Below are 20,553 nucleotides of genomic sequence, written 5' to 3'. Positions count from 1 at the left end.
ATATCACTCATTCATAGTTACGAAGTTGGAACAGTAACTGGGAGGTCAACCCCAGTCGTATGCTCAAGAGCAGCGACTATATTGGCACATCAGTTGCTTACAGTGTTCAAAAAGTTCCTTCATGGGGAAGTGTGAGTGTCATCTGGGTTTTGGGCATCTCTGGAGCCTCTGGCCTCTCAAACCAGCCAGTGCCATCTGCTTTAGATACCACCTGAGTTACAGGATCCTTGGTGTATTACCCCTGTTTGTGTCTTTCTCCACCTTGTTTCAGGCATCCGCAGAACAACGAGCCCCTCAGCCAGCGGGTCAGGGCTCTGCTGAGAGCAGGCACTGCCCTGGCCCATGGCTTACCAGCCAGCGGGTCCACAGGAAGCTTTGACACATGACTCATCGCTCTCTCCGCTCACACTCAGTATTTTTTCCTCTCTTCAGCCTTTTTTTCCTGGTAACTATTTCTCCACTCATCCCTGGGGCACTCGTTCATTCCCATAAGGGTTTTTTCTTGACGCCCACAGTGTTATTTCTAGGCTGCAACTTCCAAACCCTTCCAGCCCAGGAGCTGCAGGCCCTGGTAGCAGATGGGCAGTCAGGTTCATACCTAGATATTCCTCCACGAAGATTTCAACAAAATACATGCATAGCATTTATTTCTTTGTTGCTTATCTAATTATTCACTCACTAAGCTCTTTCTGGGCTGGAAGCCTCGTTCAGATCTGTCAACTGGGAGCCAGGCCCTGGCATGATGCCTTAAACTTGGGTACCGCTTCCCTCCAAAGAGAAAACCCTTATGGGAATGAACGAGCAGGAGGGTTCCCACTCCTGCTGCGAGCCCCGTCCCTGCCTATGAAGCCAATCCACTCTGCTGAGACGAGGGAAGGAGCGGCCAAGTGTCCCGAGTTCGGAAACATAAACAGTTCCTTTCAGTACTGAATCTGAAGTGGGGGAAGAAATGTTTCTAAGGCACCTCTCTGTGCTGCTTGGGCAGTGCGGGAGTCTGCTGGTAATTTCAGCCTCCCTTTCACAAAGCAGGCAGGGCAGGACATGCCAAGGGAAAGGGAGGAAGATGCTAAAAAAGACGCTAAAAAGTAAGAACCCCAAAGGCAACCATGATTAAAGCAAGCTCAAGCAGCTGCTTCCACTTTTCCTGTCCTAAAAGGTTGCCCAAACAGTGCATCCCTGTGGATGCCCTGCTGCGAGGATTTCTCAACCTCACGTCACCTGTTCAGCATGAAAGTTTTTGACTTGTAGCTCTACAAGACAGTGCCAACAAAAGACGACTGTGAGGACGTCACGTGCAGAGAGGAGTGCTTGTCCAGGCTGCGCCTATCAAAAGCACTATAGTCTTTGCAGACCAACAGAAAACGTGCATATTTTCTGAAAGCTTCGCGGAGATGCTTCTTGAACTTCTCACCCACGAATGCATAGATTACCGGGTTGAGGCAGCAGTGGACGAAGGAGAGCGCCTCAGCCAGCTCCGTGGCTAGGTCTAGCCTTTGGCTTGTCTGGCAGTCATCGATGATGTACATGTTCCTCAGAGAGTCCAGAAAAAGCACGATGTTGATGGGAGTCCAGAAGAGGAAGAACACAATGACGACAATAAAAACCAGTTTCATTGCTTTGTACTTGTCCTGAGTATGGCACTTCTGCAGGTTTTTCAAGATGCTGCAGTAGCAGAAAACGAGGACACCAACAGGGATCAGCCACCCCAGGATGTTGACTTCAAAATTACTGAAAGTCTTCCAGCCATTGTTGCTGTCAGGATAGTGAGGGATGCACTTAGTCCGGTTATTGTCATTCGTTTCCTGGAAAAAAATTAAGTCTGGCGCTGATGCTAAAATGGCGACTGCCCAAAGGACCAGGCTGGTGATAACCCCATAGGCAGTTGTCCGAACCTGTAGAGCGTAGACAGACTGGACAATGGCAAAGTACCTGTCGATGCTCATGACGGTTATGAAGAAGGCGCTGCTGTAGAAACCAATGAAGTAAGCTGAGCTGATGATTTTACACATTGCATTTCCAAAAGTCCACTGGCTCACGATGGAGTACTGAACCAAGAAGGGGAGGGAGAAAACAAAGAGGAGGTCAGAGATGGCGAGGTTCAGCAGATACACGTCAGTCATGGCCCTGACTTTCTTGAAGACTGTTAGGACCCAAACAACCAAAGCATTTCCCACGAGGCCGATCACGAACAGCAGGGAGTACAGCACTGGAAAAAAGGTAGATGCAAATGCTGGAATATTTTCAAGATCACAGCTGATGTCCAGTTCTGGGTAGAAGGCGGCGTATTCATAGGCTGCAGAGGAGTTAGATGTTGGTGACGTGTAATCCACCTGTTCAAGGACAATGAAGTTCATGAGGCCCAGATCTCAAATTACCCTCTTACTAAATATACTAGGCACAAGTCAGCTCACACCAAGCCGCAGGAGGACAAAACAGCTGTGCCTCAGCTGTGTTGGAGGATGCAAACGAGGAATGAACATGAGTGACCAGTTCTCCCCTGCAAGATCCAGGATGAGGTTCTTGCACCAGAGAGGCAGAGGAGATCAAGGAAAATGCAGCTGTGGTGGTAAACCAGAGGTTACCAGTATCCCCGCACTGGCTCCACGTGGGGTGCCCAGCCCCGTGCCTGCAGTCCTGGTGGGGCACCGGGGCCAGAGACAGGGAGCGTCCCCAAACCAGCCACCAAATGGGCATGGCCAGGGGGCTGAGAGCCCCCAACATAGGTTTTGGGGTCCTATTCCACGTTTCCTTCAGAAAGGAGAAAGGGAGGAGGGCTCAGGGAGGAACTGACATGTAAACGTTCATCTCCTAAAAGCTGCGTTTCCAGTTAGCTGAGTGCCAGAAATAGCCCTTCATGGGACAAGTTACTTTTCCAGAGGATTCCTGTGCAGTTCAAGCAGGTTTTCAGCTGTAAAGGCACGAGCACATACAGGTCACCAGTGGGTGCTGCGTGTCGCACGCTCTCTCCACCCCAGGTGAGATCAGCCATGGCAGCTCTGGCCCAAGGGGCCGCTTCCCAAAGAGCAGATGGGACTTTCTGCCCATTCCTCCCTCCTCCCCAGCAGGAGCTTTGCCCTCTCAGCCTGCACCAGCACAAACTGCTGCTGCCAGCAGCTCATGCCTGCCAAGACCTTACTCTGCTAACAGGGATGGCTGGTTTTCCTTTCAACACCAGCAGCTCTGCTCTCCTGGCACTCGTCAGGATGCACCAGCAGCAGCGACGTGCCCCTTCCCTGCCCCCTGGCCCCTCGCAGCCCTCCAGCAGCAACCACCACATCCCTGGGCAGCACCTGTGACAGCAAACAGCTAAAGAAGATGGGTGGCAGCACATCTCCCGGTCAGGATGTCCTCCATAGGACACTCCTAGCACTATCCCTGCCCTTGAGGACAGCCTTCTTCCACAAGCACAGTCTCATCAGCCAAAGATATTTTCACTCAATGGTTATTTTTCAGAGAACAACAATCACACTGATTTCTTCTAAACCCCCGTCATCCCTACCAGTACTATGTGTCCCCGTAGGCAAAACTGGACCCCTCAGATGTGCTACTGGCCTCAGCTTGCAGGGCAGCAGCCCAGCGGGGAATGACTCACCAACATGTCCTCGGAGCCGCCTCTGCCTGGCAGGTATGTCAAGTTCCCCTCCATAATCCAACGCTGTGTCTGAAAGAGTGCCAAAAAAATGTCTTTATATCACAGGTTTTTAAGAAGCAGGCATACCTTCACACATGTATGCTGGCAGTATTTACCTTAGCTTATGTTGCAATGCCAAGACACAGGCAAGGTCCTCACTGTAGCAGTGCACAGTCATAAAATGCCTTTTCCTCTGCGTGATATGTGTTATATTAAAGACTTATAAAACACCTAGCCAATGAGTTCAGCCTCTGTACTTGACACTTAGAGAAACGGAAATGTGTCAGGTTTATCTTCTGAATAATCAGTATCTTTTTTCACTTTGAGCATTTATACAAACGTCAGTGGAAGAGATCTGCAATTTCCCCCGCGCGTCTGTGAAGCGCCCCCATCCCTCACCTGGGTGCCCCCGTCCCGCCTGCCGCCCCTGCTCTGTAGTCCCCGTGGCTGGGAGAGAGGAAGCAGCGCTGCCTCTCCTCTGCTCCAAGGATTTTCGGTGAAGATGTCTGTGGAGGATGGCCCAATGCTGCCAATAGCCAGCGATGGCAGAAGGGCACCATGTTTGCTTTAACATTTTTCCTTGGAAGGCACCTTCCCCCAGCACCCACCCATGCACAGACAGAAATACCCAAGGGAACTGATCATAGAATCATAGAATCATTTAGGTTGGAAAAGATGTTTAAGATCATCGAGTCCAACTGTAAACCTAACACTGCCAAGTCCATATCACCCTTCCCGCCCAAAACATGCACCCTGCAGGACGCTCTCGCAGACTAACACTGAGTAAAACCCTGAACAGCACTGGATTTCCACCAACTCTGCCAAGTACCTGAGGGGGCCTCATCCTGACCCAACACAGCTTTCATCCCACAGCTGTCTCCAATCCCACAACACAAGATATATGGGAAAGAGCAGCACTACTGAGCAACGGGCAGCATCTGAAGTGTGTGTTATCTCCTTAAATACTGCTGCTCCTCACTATAGCCTGGTGCTATTACTGTAATTCAGGCAAGTCACATCACCTTTTTTTTTGTTTTTGAGCAAAGAGTACCTCACTGGATGTCAATCCATAGATGTGCTGCTAGAGATCCCCATGTGGAACAGTCTATCATCTCTCTCAAACCCTCCGAATGCCCACCTTCATTCACCATCGCTCCAAAGGCAGAGGGATAAATAAATCTCCGTGAACTGAGAAAATCTGCAACTATTCCACATGTGGCAGTGGGTGGCTTTCTTTGGCCATGGTGGGCGGTGTGACATTGGGTCAAAGTTTTACGTGTCAGTGAAGCCATATGTATATGATAGTCTGATTGACAACCAAGCTCTGCTGGTTATTAACTCTTGCAATAGCTGAAACCAGAAACTGAAACCAGAAACAAAGTCCATTGTCATAGGAGTTACTGGCAGTGTTGAAGTGGGATATCCATTATCCATTTGCAGGTTTAAAATGGCACTCACGTCTCTGTCAGTGTTGGTGGCAGAGAAGACACCCAGTAATTATGCAATGTGGAAAAAGAGGGGGCAACCAAACAGGAATTTGGCCCCTTAGGCAGTTCTGTACCTCTCATCTCCTAAATAGAGATGACAGGCTGCCCAAGCACAAGGAACAAGCAGTCCCAGCAGCACCGAGACTGCTGCGGAGCTGTGAAATGCCCAAGCATCTCCCAATGCAGCAGGCAGAGAGGCTCACAAGCCACCCCGTGTGGTAGCTGGGACTGAAGGTGACACCTGGGGTGGTCACGCATGTCGTGCTCGGGGGAGGCATTTCACCAAGCCTGAGTGAGAGAGGTGCAGGCTGCCTGCGGCATTTGCACAGAGCCTCTGGCAGGACATCCTCTGGTGCCTGCGCTGGCTGGTGCAGACACAGCAGCACAAAGCACCCTTGGAGCCACCGCTGCTCCCTGGACCCACAGCACACGTGGCTTCTCAAGCCTTCCTGGGGTCAGGCTTTGTCCCCAGCCGGAGATGCCAAAGGGCACCTCTGCCTGCAGCTCACCAAGCTCCACTCCAGGCTTTTCCTATGGGGGAAGCACTGGCCAGAGGAGACGAGATGTCAACAGGCATCAGTGATGGCAGTGGCACAGGCTGCTGGCACCTCGTCCCAGGGAGACCTTGGCTGTGCCCTGCACGGCAGCAGGGAGCCCAGGAACCATGCAAGTTTGCCACCAGCCCTGAAGGGAAGGCGGCCAGTGTCCCCCCCTTTCAAACAGCGGTGTCAGTGGGAGAGGAGAAGGAGGAAGAGCAGAAGGAGGAGGAGGCAGGTGCCCATGAGGAGCAGAGAGGGCTGCAGCTGTCCCTGGGTAGCCACCCTGCAGGCAGGACAGTGCCTGGGTGCTGGTGCTGCTCCCGCTGGCAGTGTGCCCCAGCCCTGGACAGGATGCCCCGCTCTTGCCTGCCTGCTCCTTGACCTCAAAGGCACACTTACAGTGTTATGGCAGAGCGAAAATGGGAGTAGCGGCACGAGATAAACAAAACCTGTTTCTTCTGGACAGAGCCTCAGCAGAAAACTTCCTACAGGCACTGCAGAGCCAAACCTCCTGGTTACAGCAGGGTCCTGGTCTGCAGCATGGCAGCACACGTTCCCCTGGGGATCCTTTTGGTTTGGGTCAAGAGCTAGAAAACACCTTTCTTAACTCGTAACCACAAATTTGGCACCTTCAGCACCCGAGCCGTGTTCAGCCGCAGCAGTGCAGAGAATGGTGTGGTGCTGGGTGCAAACACACCCGCCAGCTTCAGCTCTGCCTCTCAGGGCTCACCAGCAGCACCTTTCCTGCAGTAATGTCAAGGCCATTTGCTAATCTGCCCAACACACATCAGGACATCTCCTTGCTCCTGCGCTCTGGTTTGCCCATACCACTGTGCACCACAAGCCACATCCGTGCCTCTGTCACATGCGAGTGTGTGTGTGCAGTGTGCTGGGGTCTCCCTGTTTGTAACTGGCATGAGGCTGGTCCCTGGTGCTGGGCAGCCACGGTGACTTGCGGGTCCCTGTAAAGCCCTGTGGGATCCTCCTGTGGAAGATGTCCTCATGGCACAACACATACAGAGCATGTGGTCCACCTCCCTGGTCACAGCCAGATCGATTGCATCGGTGTCACCCTGGGGGTGATGCTCGTCAGACTGCCATTCAGGCCTGCTGTGGAGAGGTGTCTGCTCCAGGGCCCCAGCCCTGTTGGCTCTGACATGGTGGTGGGCTTGTTGACCAGTGCTGTCACTGGAAATGATCTTGGTGGGGAGGGGTCTCTCCTGGACTGGCAGTGCCTTGAAGCAGTGTTTGGCTCTGCAGAGAGGCTTGCGTCCTTCAGCAGAGTCAGTAACACTTTGCGTTTCAGTTCCTGTCTCTCAGCAACTGGGAAATTTGGGACCGTGATGAGACCATAGTGTGAGGCACGGGGGCAGAAGGGACCATGGATTCAGAGAGAGTCGTCCTACACCTAAAGCCAACAGTGCCTGCGCACCCCAGCTGTAGCCACCCCTGAGCAGAGACCAGTCTGGACCCGGATCACGCAGGTAATTTTTGCCTCCCCACCTTTTTAATGAAGAATAAATATTTCTCCCACTGGTGCTCCTTGCATCTCTCCAGGACAGTGACATGAAGGGATGAGGCTGCCTCTGCTGGGTTTTCCTGCAGAAGTGAGGCATGGTGTCCTGGTTTTGGCTGGGATAGAGTTAATTTTCTTCCTAGTAGCTGGTACAGTGCTGTGTTTTGGATTTAGGGTGAGAAGACTGTTGATAACACTCTGATATTTTAGTTGTTGCTAAGTAGCGCTTCTCTTAAGTCAAGGAGTTTTCACTTTCCCATGCTCTCCTAGCAAGCAGGTGCGCAAGAAGCTGGGAGGGAGCATCGGCAGGGCAGCTGACCCCAACTAGCCAAAGGCCTATTCCATACTGGGGAACGTCATGCCCAGTCGAGAAAGAGGGGGGAGTTGGCCGGGAGGCGCGGATTGCTGCTGGGGCATCGCTCAGCGGCTGGTGAGCAACTGCATTGTGCATCCCTTGTCTTTTCTTGGGTATTTCTTTTTTTTTTTTGTTATATTCCTTTTCATTACAATTATATTATTATTATTATTATTAGTTAGTAGTGTATTTTGTTTTACTTTAGTTATTAAACTGTTCTTATCTCAACCCACGAGTTTTACTTTTTTTCCTCCTCCCCACCCCACTGGGAGGTGGGAGGGGGAAGTGGCTGCGTGGTGCTTAGCTGCTGGCTGGGGTTAAACCACGACACATGGAAATGATCCCTGCAGAGATGTGTGTGATTAGCGGTGCTGCTTCACCTCCTCATTCATCATGAGGCTTCTCTGAAGGGAGCAAAACTCTTCCAGGTCCACAGCAAGCCAAGAACCTGGAGACTGCTGTTACTGCCAGGGTTTCATGCTGGAAGAGCTCTTTCTTGGGATGTGTGCTGTTTGGCCACTATTGTTGCAGTCCCTGCTTTGCTTTGGAAAACCACGAAAGTGTCCATTGTAGGTCCACCCAAAGACACGGAGGGAGAGGATCCAGCCACACCACCCTCAGCTCCATACAAAAGCTCAACTGCATACAGAAACATTTGAAACGTATCACTTGGGTTTGTCAGCCTTATTAGAGTTGTTAAGCTTACTCCTCTAAACAATCATTTAAATGTGTTTTTACTGTGTCTTCAAAGCAAAAGTCAAACAAGATGCAAACTGCCATGATTAAAGTCAGAATTAGTTCTGAGAACAAAACACTCCTGTAAGTGCTTGGGTATCTTACCCAGTCCCACCCAGCACACCAGAAAGATGCCAAAGGAAACCAGCCAAAGGAGCTTTTTCAAAATGACATGTATCTCCCAGCCAGCTTCCTTATATAATCAGTGATGATGTATTGGGTTTACATGGCAAGGTTTTGGTAGCAAGGGGGCTGCAGGGGTGGCTTCTGTGAGAAGATGCCAGAAGCTGCCCCCATGTCGGAAGTAGCCAGTTCTAGCCAGCTCCAAGATGGACTCGCCGCTGGCCAAAGCTGAGCCCATCAGCGATATTGGTAGCGCCTCTGTGATAACATATTTAGAAAGGGTAAAAAGCACTGCACAACAGCAGCTAGGAGAGAGGAGTGAGAATATGTGAGAGAAACAGCCCGGCAGACACCAAGGTCAGTGAAGAAGAAGGAGGGGGAGGAGGTGCTCCAGGTGCCGGAGCAGAGATTCCCTTGCAGCCTGTGGTGAAGACCATGGTGACGCAGGTTGTCCCCTGTGGAGGTCCACAGTGGAGCAAGATGTGAGCTAGGGAAAGAAGCACCAGGAGGGATGGGGGTGAGCTGATCCCCTTTTCCATGAATTAGCAGGCAGAGTCAGTTAAAGAAACCTAAGTCAGTCACTACCCCGGGAAGGGAACTGCATAATGAGAGAGGAGCTTGCAAAAGGGAAGAGAGAATCCCTAATGAAGAGCTTTTGCTAGCCTGTGTGCGTAGAAGTACATTCCCTCTTTCTTATGGGGCTGCCATTTGGCAAAGCGAGCGGACAAGAGTAAGTGGTTTGTGCATGTGGCTATTGCTGTGCCCAAGATTTTCTTTCTAGGAACCACCCAACTTAGCTGGAGCATGACGTGTCTGGATGTACTGCCCCTTACTCGGCCAGGGCATGGCAAGCTGACAGGCCAGATTCTCAGAAAAGCAGCTTGTCAAAGCCGCTGCACGCTTCTCCGAGCCTCCTCCTGCTTCGCTGATAAGAAATGGCTGGCTCTGCAGATGCAGCAAAGACGCACAGTCTCAAGGCTGACGCAGGTCTGAAATAGAAGCACCTCATTTCGGCGCCTCACTCCTTCAATGCTCTGGAAACCCAGCCCTCCTCTGCTCCGGGCCCAGGATGTGGAAGATCAAGTGGAAACACTAGTGGTAAGAAAGCGTCAGCAAGAAGCTCAGGGTTTTGAACGCCACAGTCTCCAAAACAAGACGGGGGGGGGGGGGGGGGGAAGGGAAGCCTGAGGGAAGACATGAAGAGTACCCTTTATGAACCGTCCCCTTCCCGCTGCCCGTGTCTGACAGAGCCCACTGGGACTCAGTTGCTGGACACTGAACAGCCAAGAGACGTGACAAAAACGCGATCCCGGGGGGCGAGGCGGCTGGCTGCGGCTGGCCGTTGCTCGCTCTCAGGCTCAGGCTGGGGCCCGGCGCTGGCCAGGCCGAGGCCCGCCTGGGCGCGGCGGCGCAAGGCCGCGGGCAGCCGCTGTCGGTGGGGAGGGCGGGGCACGCGAAGGGTTACGGGGAGGCGCATGCGCTTTGCGGGGTCGCGCTCTCCCTCCTCCCCCCGGCTTGGCTCGGGGCTGGCTGCGCGGATTGGCCAGCGGGGGCGGGACGGCGCGCGCGTCACTCTTGCCCGCCGCGCTCACTGGCTGCGGGGCGGCGCTGGGATGCCGGGGCGAGAGGTGGAGGTAGTGACGTGCGGCCGGGCCGTTATGGTCCGTTGGGACGTCGGTAACCGACAGTTGCTCTCGGGCTCTCCTCGCTCGCTCTGCTGAGGAGAGCCCGGGGGCAGCGCCCGCGTGGGAGGCGGCGGGGGCTCGCTGCGCCCTCTCCCGTCCTTCATCGTGTTCCGCGGCCGCCGGGCTCTTGGGAGGCGGGCCTCGGGGCAGCCTGAGGGACGGGCGGCCCTGCCCCGTAACGGTGGGGCCGGGGGGGGGGGGCGATGTCTTGGGGGGCGGCCGCTCTCCCGCCCGTGCAGCGCGGCCGGAGGGTCGTAACGGGTTTTCAGAGGGGTCCGAAAGTCGGCGGTGGAAGGCAGCCATGTGCAGCTCACTGCGAAAGACACATTAGTGGCTTTTTGAGTGTGCTCCTCCAGGCACCACCGTGCTGCAAAAGTCTTCTCTACAGTGATTCTGCTCCAAGTGGCGTAGAAACTCGTTCTTCATTAACAAAACACTGTTATATGTTTTTAAAAAAAAAAAATAATCTCCACCCTACTGTGTGGTTTGTGCCTCCTGCCTTATCTCTTGAGAAGTGCCAGGAGGTGGCAGCTGGTGTGGATAGGAAAACCAGGCCTTAGCTGAGCAGGCTGTGCTGTGCTTTGGGTGCTTTTCAGCCAGGTTTGGGTGGTGAGCAGTTTTAAGGGAGAGCCCCACTAGTGCCCGTGGCGGTGGGGGACGTTGGTATGTGATGGGGAGGAAGGGTTGGAGGTGCTGCCAGCAGGGTGCCGAGCAGAGGTGGATGGGATTGGGGCTAAGGCACAGGTAGTTGGTGGGGTGGTGGGAAGGGGGCACCCATTTCCTTTGGCATGGCAAATGGTTACCAAGCAGCTGCTAATATGTTTCATGTTCAGAAAGCTCTTTCCAACCACTGAATTGCAAGGAGATTCTGGAACAATCTCGCAGGAAAGGCAGAGGGACCAAAACCCACAAATAAAACTTGATTAGGCTCTGAAAAGGTCTGAAAAAGTTTCCTGTGCCCTGAGCAGCAGTCCTTAGTGTCTGGGGTCGGCTCATCTTCCTTTCCTATAACATGTGACATATCAGCTGCTATATTTCCTCTTGTGCCATTCTTAATTAAATGGCCATTTGAAGTACTCTTCTTCCTCTTCCAGATGCATCCAGTCCTAAAGGCCTTCGTGTGTGGCTCCATCAGTGGGACTTGCTCCACACTCCTCTTCCAACCCCTTGACCTGCTGAAAACCCGCCTGCAAACTCTGCAGCCTGCTGTGAATGGGTGAGAGAGTGGGAGTGTGTATGCATGGGGGTGTGGGGGTGCTCCACCATAGGCTTCTGCCTGATTTGCTGGCTGGGGCTTGGAGTTCAGGGTTGTAATTTGGATATGGAGAGCCTTTCTGAAATAGGAGGTATGTTTTTAAAGCATGGAGAAGGATTGATATGTTGCTCCAGAAGAGAGAACATGGCTGCTCTTGTCAATGCTCCTTTAATAACATGTAACCTCAGCATTTGTCTGTACTCATCTGAGAGATGGTGTTTGCTGGAGTGGCTGCTGTGCAGTTTCATGGGGTGTCCTCTGCCTGAAAAGTCCTGTGCGGTTGTCACATAACTTTTCCATGTGTGCAGCTGCTCCTGTTTGCTCCATGTAGTCAACCATGACTACATCTGCTGCTGCTAACAAAGGGAGTGAGCAACTAAAAATACTAATGAGAGAGGCCTCTAACGTGTGTTACAAGTGATGGGAGAGTAGAAGGTGATGGAGAAGCCCTGGAAAGAGCGACCAAGAAAAGCAGGCTGAGTTGAGAAAGAGCACCTCGGAGGTGCTGGGGTAATGCACAGAGATACGAGTGAAAGGGGATGGCTGAGGAGTACATCTGCCAGAGAGCAGAAGCAGGTCATCTCTGCAGTTCCTGTCTTGTCTTCGTTTCAGGTCTGGTCGTGCTGGGATGATAACACTGCTCTTTAGGGTTGTTCGTACTGAGAGTCTTCTGGGGCTCTGGAAAGGTGTCTCTCCAGTAAGTGGCTGTTTTAACCCTGACTTCTAAAAATAAGTAGATAAATAAACCTACTGTTACTAACTATGGCTGCCTGGATTTAAATAGCCAGCTCTTGTACAATTATGAATGAAACCATGTGATTTAGATTAAATCCTATTTCAAGGAGTTAATGTTTTGAATTCCACTGATTTGGTCGTAGCAGTCCCTGTGGTTTTGCAGTCCTGAGCAGCTGAACACTTGAATACTTTCGCAAATGTGGAGTGGCAACTGCATCAACTTCATTTTGTTTTGGAATATCTTGTTCCTAGAAAACTGCCATTGAGGAATGCGTTAAATCCTGGCATCATTTGAATCAATTGGCTCTCAGTGCCGTAAATGATTTTTACCTTGTTTTCTTTCCTCAGCATGTTAGCTTTAGTGATTTTTTTGTTTTCTACAAAGCTTCCTGTCGAGTTTAACAGTCTCTGAAATGTTCTGTAGTACATTTTGTCTTATGTATGCTTTTTCTTTCTTCATCTGCTTCTGTTTCTTCTGAAGTCCTTTGCAAGATGTATTCCTGGGGTTGGGATTTACTTCAGCACTTTGTACATGATGAAGCAAAAGTTTCTAGTGGACCGTTCACCCACAGCCCTGGAATCTGTCTTTCTGGGTGCCACCGCACGTGCGGTTTCTGGGATTTGCATGTTGCCAGTGACTGTAGTGAAGACCCGATATGAGGTGAGTATGACTTTCTAGTTAGTTCCCTGTTAATGATGTCACATGCCTTCTGCATGATGAAAAAGAAATTCTTCTGTCTGGAGAAGGTTGCTGCCACTTGGGTACAGCCAGGGATGTAGTCCTGATTTCATCCTAGTTCACACATTGTGCAGGAAATGCCATGCACTGATATTTAGGCAAGAAGTGTATGATGAAACAGAATTCACCCTGAGATTTTTAGGTTTCAGTTGTATACAACATTTGTGTAGCATCTTTCATATTTTACCTTCCTGAAGGATTGCTTTAAAGGCTGAGGTAGGTGGAACCCATTTTTTGCCTTGGGCTGTTGTCTGTGCTGCCATTTCGGGCATCACATTGAGTGCATACTACCGTTTGTTTGGACGCTGTGGCCTCAGGGTGTGTGTAGGGCTCCTTGGCCTGTGCCTGGCACACGACTGACTGACCGTTGTCTACCCTTGCAGAGTGGAAGATTTGGCTATGGGAGTGTATATGGAGCTCTGAAGAATATCTATCAGACGGAAGGGGCTCGTGGCATGTTCAGTGGGCTCACCGCAACGCTGCTGCGGGATGCACCCTTCTCTGGCATCTATCTGATGTTCTACACACAGACCAAAAAACTCACACCTCAGGGTAAGGCTGAACGTTGGACGCTGTAATGGAAAATGTTTCTCTTCTCTCATCTTGCCCTGCAGTTGACTGTCTGCATGCTCTGCTTATTGCCCTCTACCTCAGTAGTTAAATTAGTCTCTTGTAGGGCTTTAGGCGGGACATTCACATTTTCCTGTGGAGAACTGTAGACCTATAGCTCAGGTCAGTGTAGAAATGGAAATTGACCCTAAATTGATTGTCATTATGAAGACTGATGCATAAGGTGGGTCAGTGAACAGTTGAAAGAGAGGATGTCTTCAGCGGTGCTTTCTGCTGCTGGTTGTCTTGTATACTGATCAGTTTCCACTAAACCGGGGCTTCTCTGATGTTAGAACTGGCTGGGGCAACACTTGCACAATCTTTCCTTTTCTGAGTTCCTGTCAAATTCAGTTCCCCAGCAAATGAGTCTTTTTAGTGCTAACTTTAATAGTTACTTTAATATTCACATTAATAGTGACTATTTAATAGTTATTTCAATATTCACTTTAATAGTGACTAGTAGCCACTTTTCCCCTTGAAAGGTTTCTCTACCCTGTGTGGATTTTAACTTCTCTTAGACTCCAGCGTTGATTTAATCATTCAGTAGCTTTTCACTTTGTCACACCACATGAGTGTTCCTGGCCTGTTTCGTGTCCGAGTGCATTCCCTTTGCTCTGTTGCAGACCAGCTGGATCCAGTGCTTATGCCCTTGCTGAATTTTGGCTGTGGGATCTTTGCGGGAATCTTGGCCTCGCTGGCAACGCAGCCTGCTGACGTCATCAAAACACACATGCAGCTGTCCCCCCAAAAGTACCACAGGACAAGCCAGGCCATTGCCTTCATCTACAAGGTGAGGTGAATCCCTTCTAATATGCACAATCACAGCCTCCCTTCTGGTCTCCTTGCCTGAAGCACAGCTATGCTAAGAAAGTTGTTGCCTTTTAGAGGTGAACAAATGTGACTGCTTGGTATGCTCTTGCAGTCAGGCTGATCAGTGTCAGCATTTTCAGAAGCTGAAGTGGGTCATGCTGTGGGAGACTGAGGCTGAATCTCTTGGCACTGGTTTATGTGCAGACCTGTTCAGTAATAACTGGAAGGCACTCTGGTTGATGGTCTGAATGCAATTGGAAGCTTCAGTCCATTCCTTGCTTTTCCTTGTAATTAGAGGGGCCATTGTCACGACTTGGGTGTGTTTCTTGCTCCTCTTGAATGGATTACAAGGCAGTGAATTGCTCTCTGATTATTCTTGCCATTCCTCAGTCCTCTATCTGTTTTCACAAAGTTACAGATGATGGGGAATTGGAGAGCAAGCTCAGAGTACTGGAGCACAAAGGTGGGCATATTCCAGCAAGCATCTCTCCACACAGACCCACTTCATGTTTCAGGCTGGTGAATGATTTCACTTCAGTTATGTCTGTTACGTATAGATTCTTACACTGGTAGTGATGGAAAGCACTTAGCTTATTTCATCTTAACTTCATTTCAGGTTAGCTTAGTATGTAGGCTTGGAGGAGCTGTACTTACAGCTGCTGCCACCTCTGGTTTATCGGTGTAGGCACATCTGTGATTACCACACGGGCAAAGGGTTTCTTTAGTATGTAGCGTGAAATGCCAGTTTCAGATACAAACCAGCTACAAAACAATTCTTTGCCCTTTGGACACTAAAAGAGAAATAAATGCCTAGATCTGTATCCCAGGAATGGGATGGAGATGTACTCAAAGCCCACCTTTCCCTTCCTGCCCTCCGAAGGGCAGATCTTGGCAGGTTTGCTTTGTTTCCATATTGAACTCTATTCCTAAACAAGAATCTGTTTATTTGTGCATGGTACATTTTTCTCATACCGGAATGTTTTTTTACTTCAGTACTTACAAATCTCAGTTTTTACAGAATAGCTAAGTGACTTCTGTAAATATGCAACTGTCCTGGTTTCGGCTGGGACAGAGTTAACTCTCTTCCTAGTAGCTGGTACAGTGCTGTGTTTTGGATTTAGTGTGAGAATAATGTTGATAACACTCTGATGTTTTAGTTGTTGCTAAGTAGCACTTCTCTTAAGTCAAGGAGTTTTCAGTTTCCCATGCTCTGCCAGCAAGCAGGTGTGCAAGAAGCTGGGAGGGAGCATCGGCAGGGCAGCTGACCCCAACTAGCCAAAGGCCTATTCCATACCGGGGAACGTCATGCCCAGTATATAAAGAGGGGGGAGTTGGCCGGGAGGCGCGGATTGCTGCTGGGGCATCGCTCAGCGGCTGGTGAGCAATTGCATTGTGCATGACTGGGTTTTTTTTTTTCTTTTTTTTTCCCTCTTCTTTTTTTGTTATATTCCTTTTCATTACTATTACTATTATTATTATATTTCATTATTATTCTTCTTAGTATTATATTTTACTTTAGTTATTAAACTGTTCTTATCTCAACCCACGAGTTCTACCTTCTTTCCCGATTCTCCTCCCCGTCCCACTGGGAGCGGGGCAGGGGGAGCGAGGGAGCAGCTGCATGGTACTTGGCTGCTGACTGGGGTTAAACCACGACAGAAGCTTTAAAACAAAGACAAGTCATTTTCCTGAAGTGTCTTGAAATGATTACACCCTTGCCTTCTCTTTGTTGGGCTTGAGTGTGGCTTTCCCCATCCATTGTCCCCATCTTGGCATTCCTTTCCCCACTCACTGCTCTTCCTGCTTTCTTGGGTAGCCCTGCAATTGCACAGTGCTACAGGTTCTTCCTAAACATTAAATGCTATTTAAGCTGTGGTCTTTCAGAAACTGATCTAGGTCTTAGCTGAAATATATCCTGTGCTGTTCCATGTAATAAATGGTGAGAAAATAAAACACTAGAGGCAGATTGTGATGGATTGCTGTTTGTTTATCTCCTGTTGCAGGACTTCGGGTTGGTCGGCTTTTTCCGAGGTGGTGTACCCCGTGCCCTCAGGCGGACTCTGATGGCAGCAATGGCATGGACGGTGTATGAACAGATGATGGAAAAAATGGGCTTGAAATCTTGACTGACTTGCACAAGAAATGACCAGCTTCACCTCCTGCTTGCTGTGATTGACTGGCACTAGGAAGTTCTCAGTTCTACAGAGGAATAAGCCTTGCTCAGCCAGGAGGAAGAAGGCCCTTCTGAGACAGGGGTTAGGCCTTTTGGCAAGTAGAGGAAAGAAGGATCGGATCTTTGCATCATTTGATCAATGCATTCCAGAAGGACTCCACTTGCAGACTGCCACGGGAAATGGCAGGGTTTCCACAGCCTAGTAACTATGCTGGGAGAAAAGCCACTTTTTAAGAGCTCTGTGCTCACCACCTTTATGCAATGAGACATTGCTGAGCAAAAGTGTTTGAGGAGAAAACAGTGATTGCAGAACCTGCCAGCTTGTTCCTTGCTGGTCAGGCCAGTAAGGCCACAATGACCCACCGTCTGATGTAGATCCTCCTTCCTCATATTCTTTGTTCTCACAGGGGAACGTTGCAGACCACAGTGGGAGACTGGATGTGTTTCTTAATGCTTATATTGCAGGAGTGGGTGGAAGAGAAATGAAGTGCTGAAGGAAAGCTAGGAACACGCTCTCTGTCATCACTTTTGTACTGTGCATGATAGCAGAGAAGGTAACTGGAACCTCCTTGCTGTGTCATGTGTTATTATGTAATTGAGCATCTTAACACTCTTGAAACATGCTTCTGCCTCTACAGCAGTGTTTGCACAGGAATTAAGAAGCATAAAGCACTTTAGAGTTGATTGCTACCAAAGTTCTGCTTGTTCTCTGAAAAACATTTTTCCTGCTGGTCTGACTATATCAGGAACACTCAAGTGTATATATATATATTTTTTAATCCAGTTGTACTAGAGACTTATTTGTGTCCTATTATGCATTTGTCAATCCCTGATCAACACCCTCAGTGCGAGCTGGTCCTTAGGTGTAGCTTCTGGGTCATAGCTCATAATGCATAAATGTATAGTGGAAGCAGATATAGATACTGACACTTCAGATTTCTCTTAAAAGCTGCTGCTGATTGCATGTGGAGTATCTTTGGGTTTGGAAAGAAAAGGCTATTCTTTTCTGTAAGCTTTCTCCAAAGTTTGAGACCTATGAGTGTTTTGTAGGGAACTTTGATTCTCTTTGGGCTCCACACAGACCCTTCAGAGTTTCCTGGCTGATTATTTTCTATTAGCAGGTAGTCCATACTTCAGTATTCCTGAGTTTAGGCTTAGAGATAAATACACTTTTTTCATCCACTGTGCCTTCTTCCTCATTTCTACTTTGTTACACAGACCTCATAGCGTGTGCTGTCCAAACTTGGGTACAGCCTGCTCCTTTCTTCAGTTGTGCCTCTGTGCTGGCTGGCTGGGTTGGGACTCTTGCAGCTCTGTTAGCATTGCCACAAAGCTGGGCGTGGAAGTGTGCATCCTGTTCTATAGTGTGCCTTGCAGAAAACATAGCTTTGGCTTTTATTTTCTTAAATAGCTATGGATATTACAATTCACTTTAGAAACAGAGCAGATGTCTCTAAATATGAAGACTTGACACTGTAGCTGTACGAACAACCAGTACTACCCACCTGTTGTTCGTAAAATTTAGAGTATAATTTGCACAATCACTGCCTGCCCTGACAACCTCATGAGCAGAAGAGTAGAGGGGATGTAGGCTGTAAAAGATGTTCTCTACCAGATTCCAACTCCAAGAAGGTTTGATGACTGATGTGAAAGTTAAGTCTTGAGTGAAGTGTAAGGGGACGAGCTGGAGGCTTGGAAGATGCTGCCTATTTTGAGCCTCAGCCCATCTGCGAGGGGAGGCTGGCGCTACACAGTGCAGGATTATCCAAGAATGGTGGTGGAGGGTCCTGTGTGCACAAGTGTACTTAATAATAGAGCACTGCATCAAATCATTCCACGTTGTGACTGACAAGCTGTCACATTCCCTCTGCTGCTTCTCACTGTCAGGCATGTGGGCACATGATTTGCTAAATATGAAGAACTGTTCCTTTCTTTTGCTGTCCCTCCTACCCTTAGTGACCTGAACTCGTGAGAGTGCATGAAACAGCGGTAACTGCACATCCTGCTGTTTGTTATCCTGAGCACTGCTGGCACAGAGAGCTGGAGAACCAAGTCTAGGATTGTTGACTTGGCGGAGTAAGGTGGCAATTACATGAATTACGTCATTTGTCTTTTATTCCCCTATGCATGGGATCAAACCGACATATTGTACTGGAAGCCTGAATTTATTTGGGGCTTTCTTAATGTGGTGTGTGAGTTGGATCTGTTGATCATCCTGGGCTGTGGCAGTGAAGGGCTGTGTATGGTGTCGCCTGCAAGGTGCTTCACGAATATTTTAGTTCCTGATTTAGCAATGGCAAAGCAGCGTGCAACTTGTGCAGACAGAAACTTAGGCTCTTAAAAATGAGGCAAGCAAGCAAAGAATGCCAGGTGATAAATCTTGAATTAAGTAACGTCCTCATCAGAAACCTGAAATGCAGGAACACTTCAGTGGCTTTTATGCCCTATACTCCTGCCTGGTCAAGTAACAAAGGAAAAACTAGAGAATTTAGTCCGGTGTGCTGGCGTTTTAAAGTCTACTGATTTTTATTTTATTTTATTTTTTTTTTTAAATCTGTATTCAGGCCTGAAGCAGTGTTAGCTTTTCCTTTGGGAAAGTTCTTCCATTCCCCTTACTTTGTGGAGAATGTGGAGGCTCTTTGTTGTTGCAGTAGAGTGAAAAAGTATATGCTTTTGACTTGTGAATTAGCCTGGGCTCCTTTTGAGTTTAAGAACTAGAGAATCTAAACTGCACTGTGTTTCATCAACCCTTGGTGCTGCAAATCCAAAAACTTCTCTCCATGTGAGCTAGGGAGAGTGAGTTTTGCGGTGCAAGTTTGTTGTTTGTTTTTCTTTTATTTCTTTTGTCAGATCTCATATATGGGGGAAGGGAAAGCCTGAAGTCCTGTTTCACTGTCTTCTGAAAGCTGTATCACGTAGGCAGGCAGAAGACTGTTTCTCAGCTCTGATCCTTACCATCCTTCACCCTTTTCCCCTCTTCAAAAACATTCTGTTTCTAAAGTGATTTATTGAAGTTACTTCTTGATAGCTATAGCAAGTCAAGAAAAACAAGTGTGCGGACTTGAAGTTTAGATATATTGCCCTTGAGGTTGTATGCTTCTAATTAACAACAAATTAGATGTCACTGTACAACCTAAATGCAAAGTAAATCAAATAAAAGATCCGGACACAGGTGCTTAATCACCTACCTGCATCATGCCAGCAGTTCAACACTAACAATCCTATCAGATAATAATTTCCAAAGCTGTCTTAGCTTGGACTCCAGAGAAGGTGGTGTGATCCCTTCTACATATGGCAGGATCACAGTTGGATCCCTATGACCTCCGTTGCTGGCAATACACTGTTCGTGAACATGCGCTGTCTCTGCTTGCCTCTGCAGCTGTGGTGTAAGAACGCAGCTGGTTAACATGTTGAGGCAGTCAGTATTTAAGTGAGTTGTAAGGACACGAGAAATAGTCGGATTATTTATGTTTTAGAAACTTCACGTTTCCATTCTTCCTGTGCTGATTTTTTTTTTTTTCCCCCTTGCACTGTTTAAACAGAACTGGAGCTTTGGAACATTGCATAGGTTTGAGTATTGTGAGTGTTTATGTGTCTATATAAAATATTTATGTGAAAAGCTGTATTATATGTTTCTATTAAACTGGTTGCCAGAATGAATCATGTCATCTCTTCAGTGTTTCTTTAAAAAAAACCAAACCCCAAACCAGTCAAACCCACAAGGGATGGGATGGAATAGAGGCTTAAGAAAGCAAAAGAAGTTTCCCAAGAGAACAGGACTATGGGATGAGTTCAGAGCCCATACAAGGCAATGCACAGTCTCTTTTTTTCGTATGGGGTATAATGTACACAGGCTGTGCTAGTACAACCTAAATAAGCTTTACTTAAATGGAAAAAACACATAGCAATGGGGAGTCTTGTCTTTTTCACAGCTTCCTCTGCCTGCCTGCTGTGTGTAAAGACTGATGGAAATTGAATCTCCATACTAGCTGGTGGAATACCCGCCTTGAGGACAGTGGGGTTTTAAGCACTCTGGGGAGAGACTGTTTTTAATCTCCTGCCAACCAGGTCTTTGCTGCTTGGGCAGTCTGATCTCAGCAGGGGACCAGAAATTGTGCTTGGGACATAATCCTCTGCTGCAGGGCATAGTGCAAGGTGACG

At 48.8% G+C, this 20,553-nt stretch overlaps 2 protein-coding genes across 4 annotated transcripts; one reads left to right on the top strand and one right to left on the bottom strand.

Annotated features, from left to right (window-relative positions):
• Window positions 1-1,250: 1,250 nt before the first annotated feature.
• Window positions 1,251-3,646, bottom strand: LOC127013603 (C-C chemokine receptor type 8-like). The gene is made up of 2 exons (XM_050892551.1): window positions 3,593-3,646; window positions 1,251-2,330 (listed from the first exon to the last, which is right to left on the bottom strand). The coding sequence occupies exons 1-2, from the start codon at window positions 3,644-3,646 to the stop codon at window positions 1,251-1,253; spliced, it is 1,134 nt and encodes a 377-aa protein (XP_050748508.1).
• A 5,719-nt stretch (window positions 3,647-9,365) lies between these two features.
• Window positions 9,366-20,048, top strand: SLC25A38 (solute carrier family 25 member 38). Of its 3 annotated transcripts, none has more exons than XM_050892081.1 (7): window positions 9,366-9,484; window positions 11,166-11,287; window positions 11,939-12,023; window positions 12,543-12,722; window positions 13,184-13,352; window positions 14,033-14,199; window positions 16,223-20,048. In XM_050892081.1, exons 1-7 carry the CDS (start codon window positions 9,416-9,418, stop codon window positions 16,343-16,345), a joined length of 915 nt encoding a protein of 304 aa, XP_050748038.1. In that variant the 5' UTR covers window positions 9,366-9,415; the 3' UTR covers window positions 16,346-20,048. The 3 variants fall into 3 exon arrangements, with proteins under 3 accessions (XP_050748038.1, XP_050748041.1, XP_050748040.1); XM_050892083.1 differs by lacking the exon at window positions 9,366-9,484 and adding an exon at window positions 10,175-10,252; XM_050892084.1 differs by lacking the exon at window positions 14,033-14,199.
• The last annotated feature ends 505 nt before the right edge of the window (window positions 20,049-20,553 follow it).

Source organism: Gymnogyps californianus, chromosome 2 (genome assembly GCF_018139145.2).
Source record: "Gymnogyps californianus isolate 813 chromosome 2, ASM1813914v2, whole genome shotgun sequence".
Classification (NCBI taxonomy): domain Eukaryota; kingdom Metazoa; phylum Chordata; class Aves; order Accipitriformes; family Cathartidae; genus Gymnogyps; species Gymnogyps californianus.
The sequence above is the reverse complement of the archived record's forward strand: the minus strand, read 5'-3'. Positions and strand labels throughout refer to the sequence as shown.

Coding starts and splice junctions, on each gene's coding strand:
- SLC25A38 (XM_050892081.1), top strand. CDS start 9,416: ATGCTCTGGAAACCCAGCCCTCCTCTGCTCCGGGCCCAGGATGTGGAA. Junction 12,723..13,183: donor TAGTGAAGACCCGATATGAG/GTGAGTATGACT, acceptor CTACCCTTGCAG/AGTGGAAGATTTGGCTATGG. Junction 13,353..14,032: donor CAAAAAACTCACACCTCAGG/GTAAGGCTGAAC, acceptor GCTCTGTTGCAG/ACCAGCTGGATCCAGTGCTT.
- LOC127013603 (XM_050892551.1), bottom strand. CDS start 3,646: ATGGAGGGGAACTTGACATACCTGCCAGGCAGAGGCGGCTCCGAGGAC. Junction 2,331..3,592: donor GCGGCTCCGAGGACATGTTG/GTGAGTCATTCC, acceptor GTCCTTGAACAG/GTGGATTACACGTCACCAAC.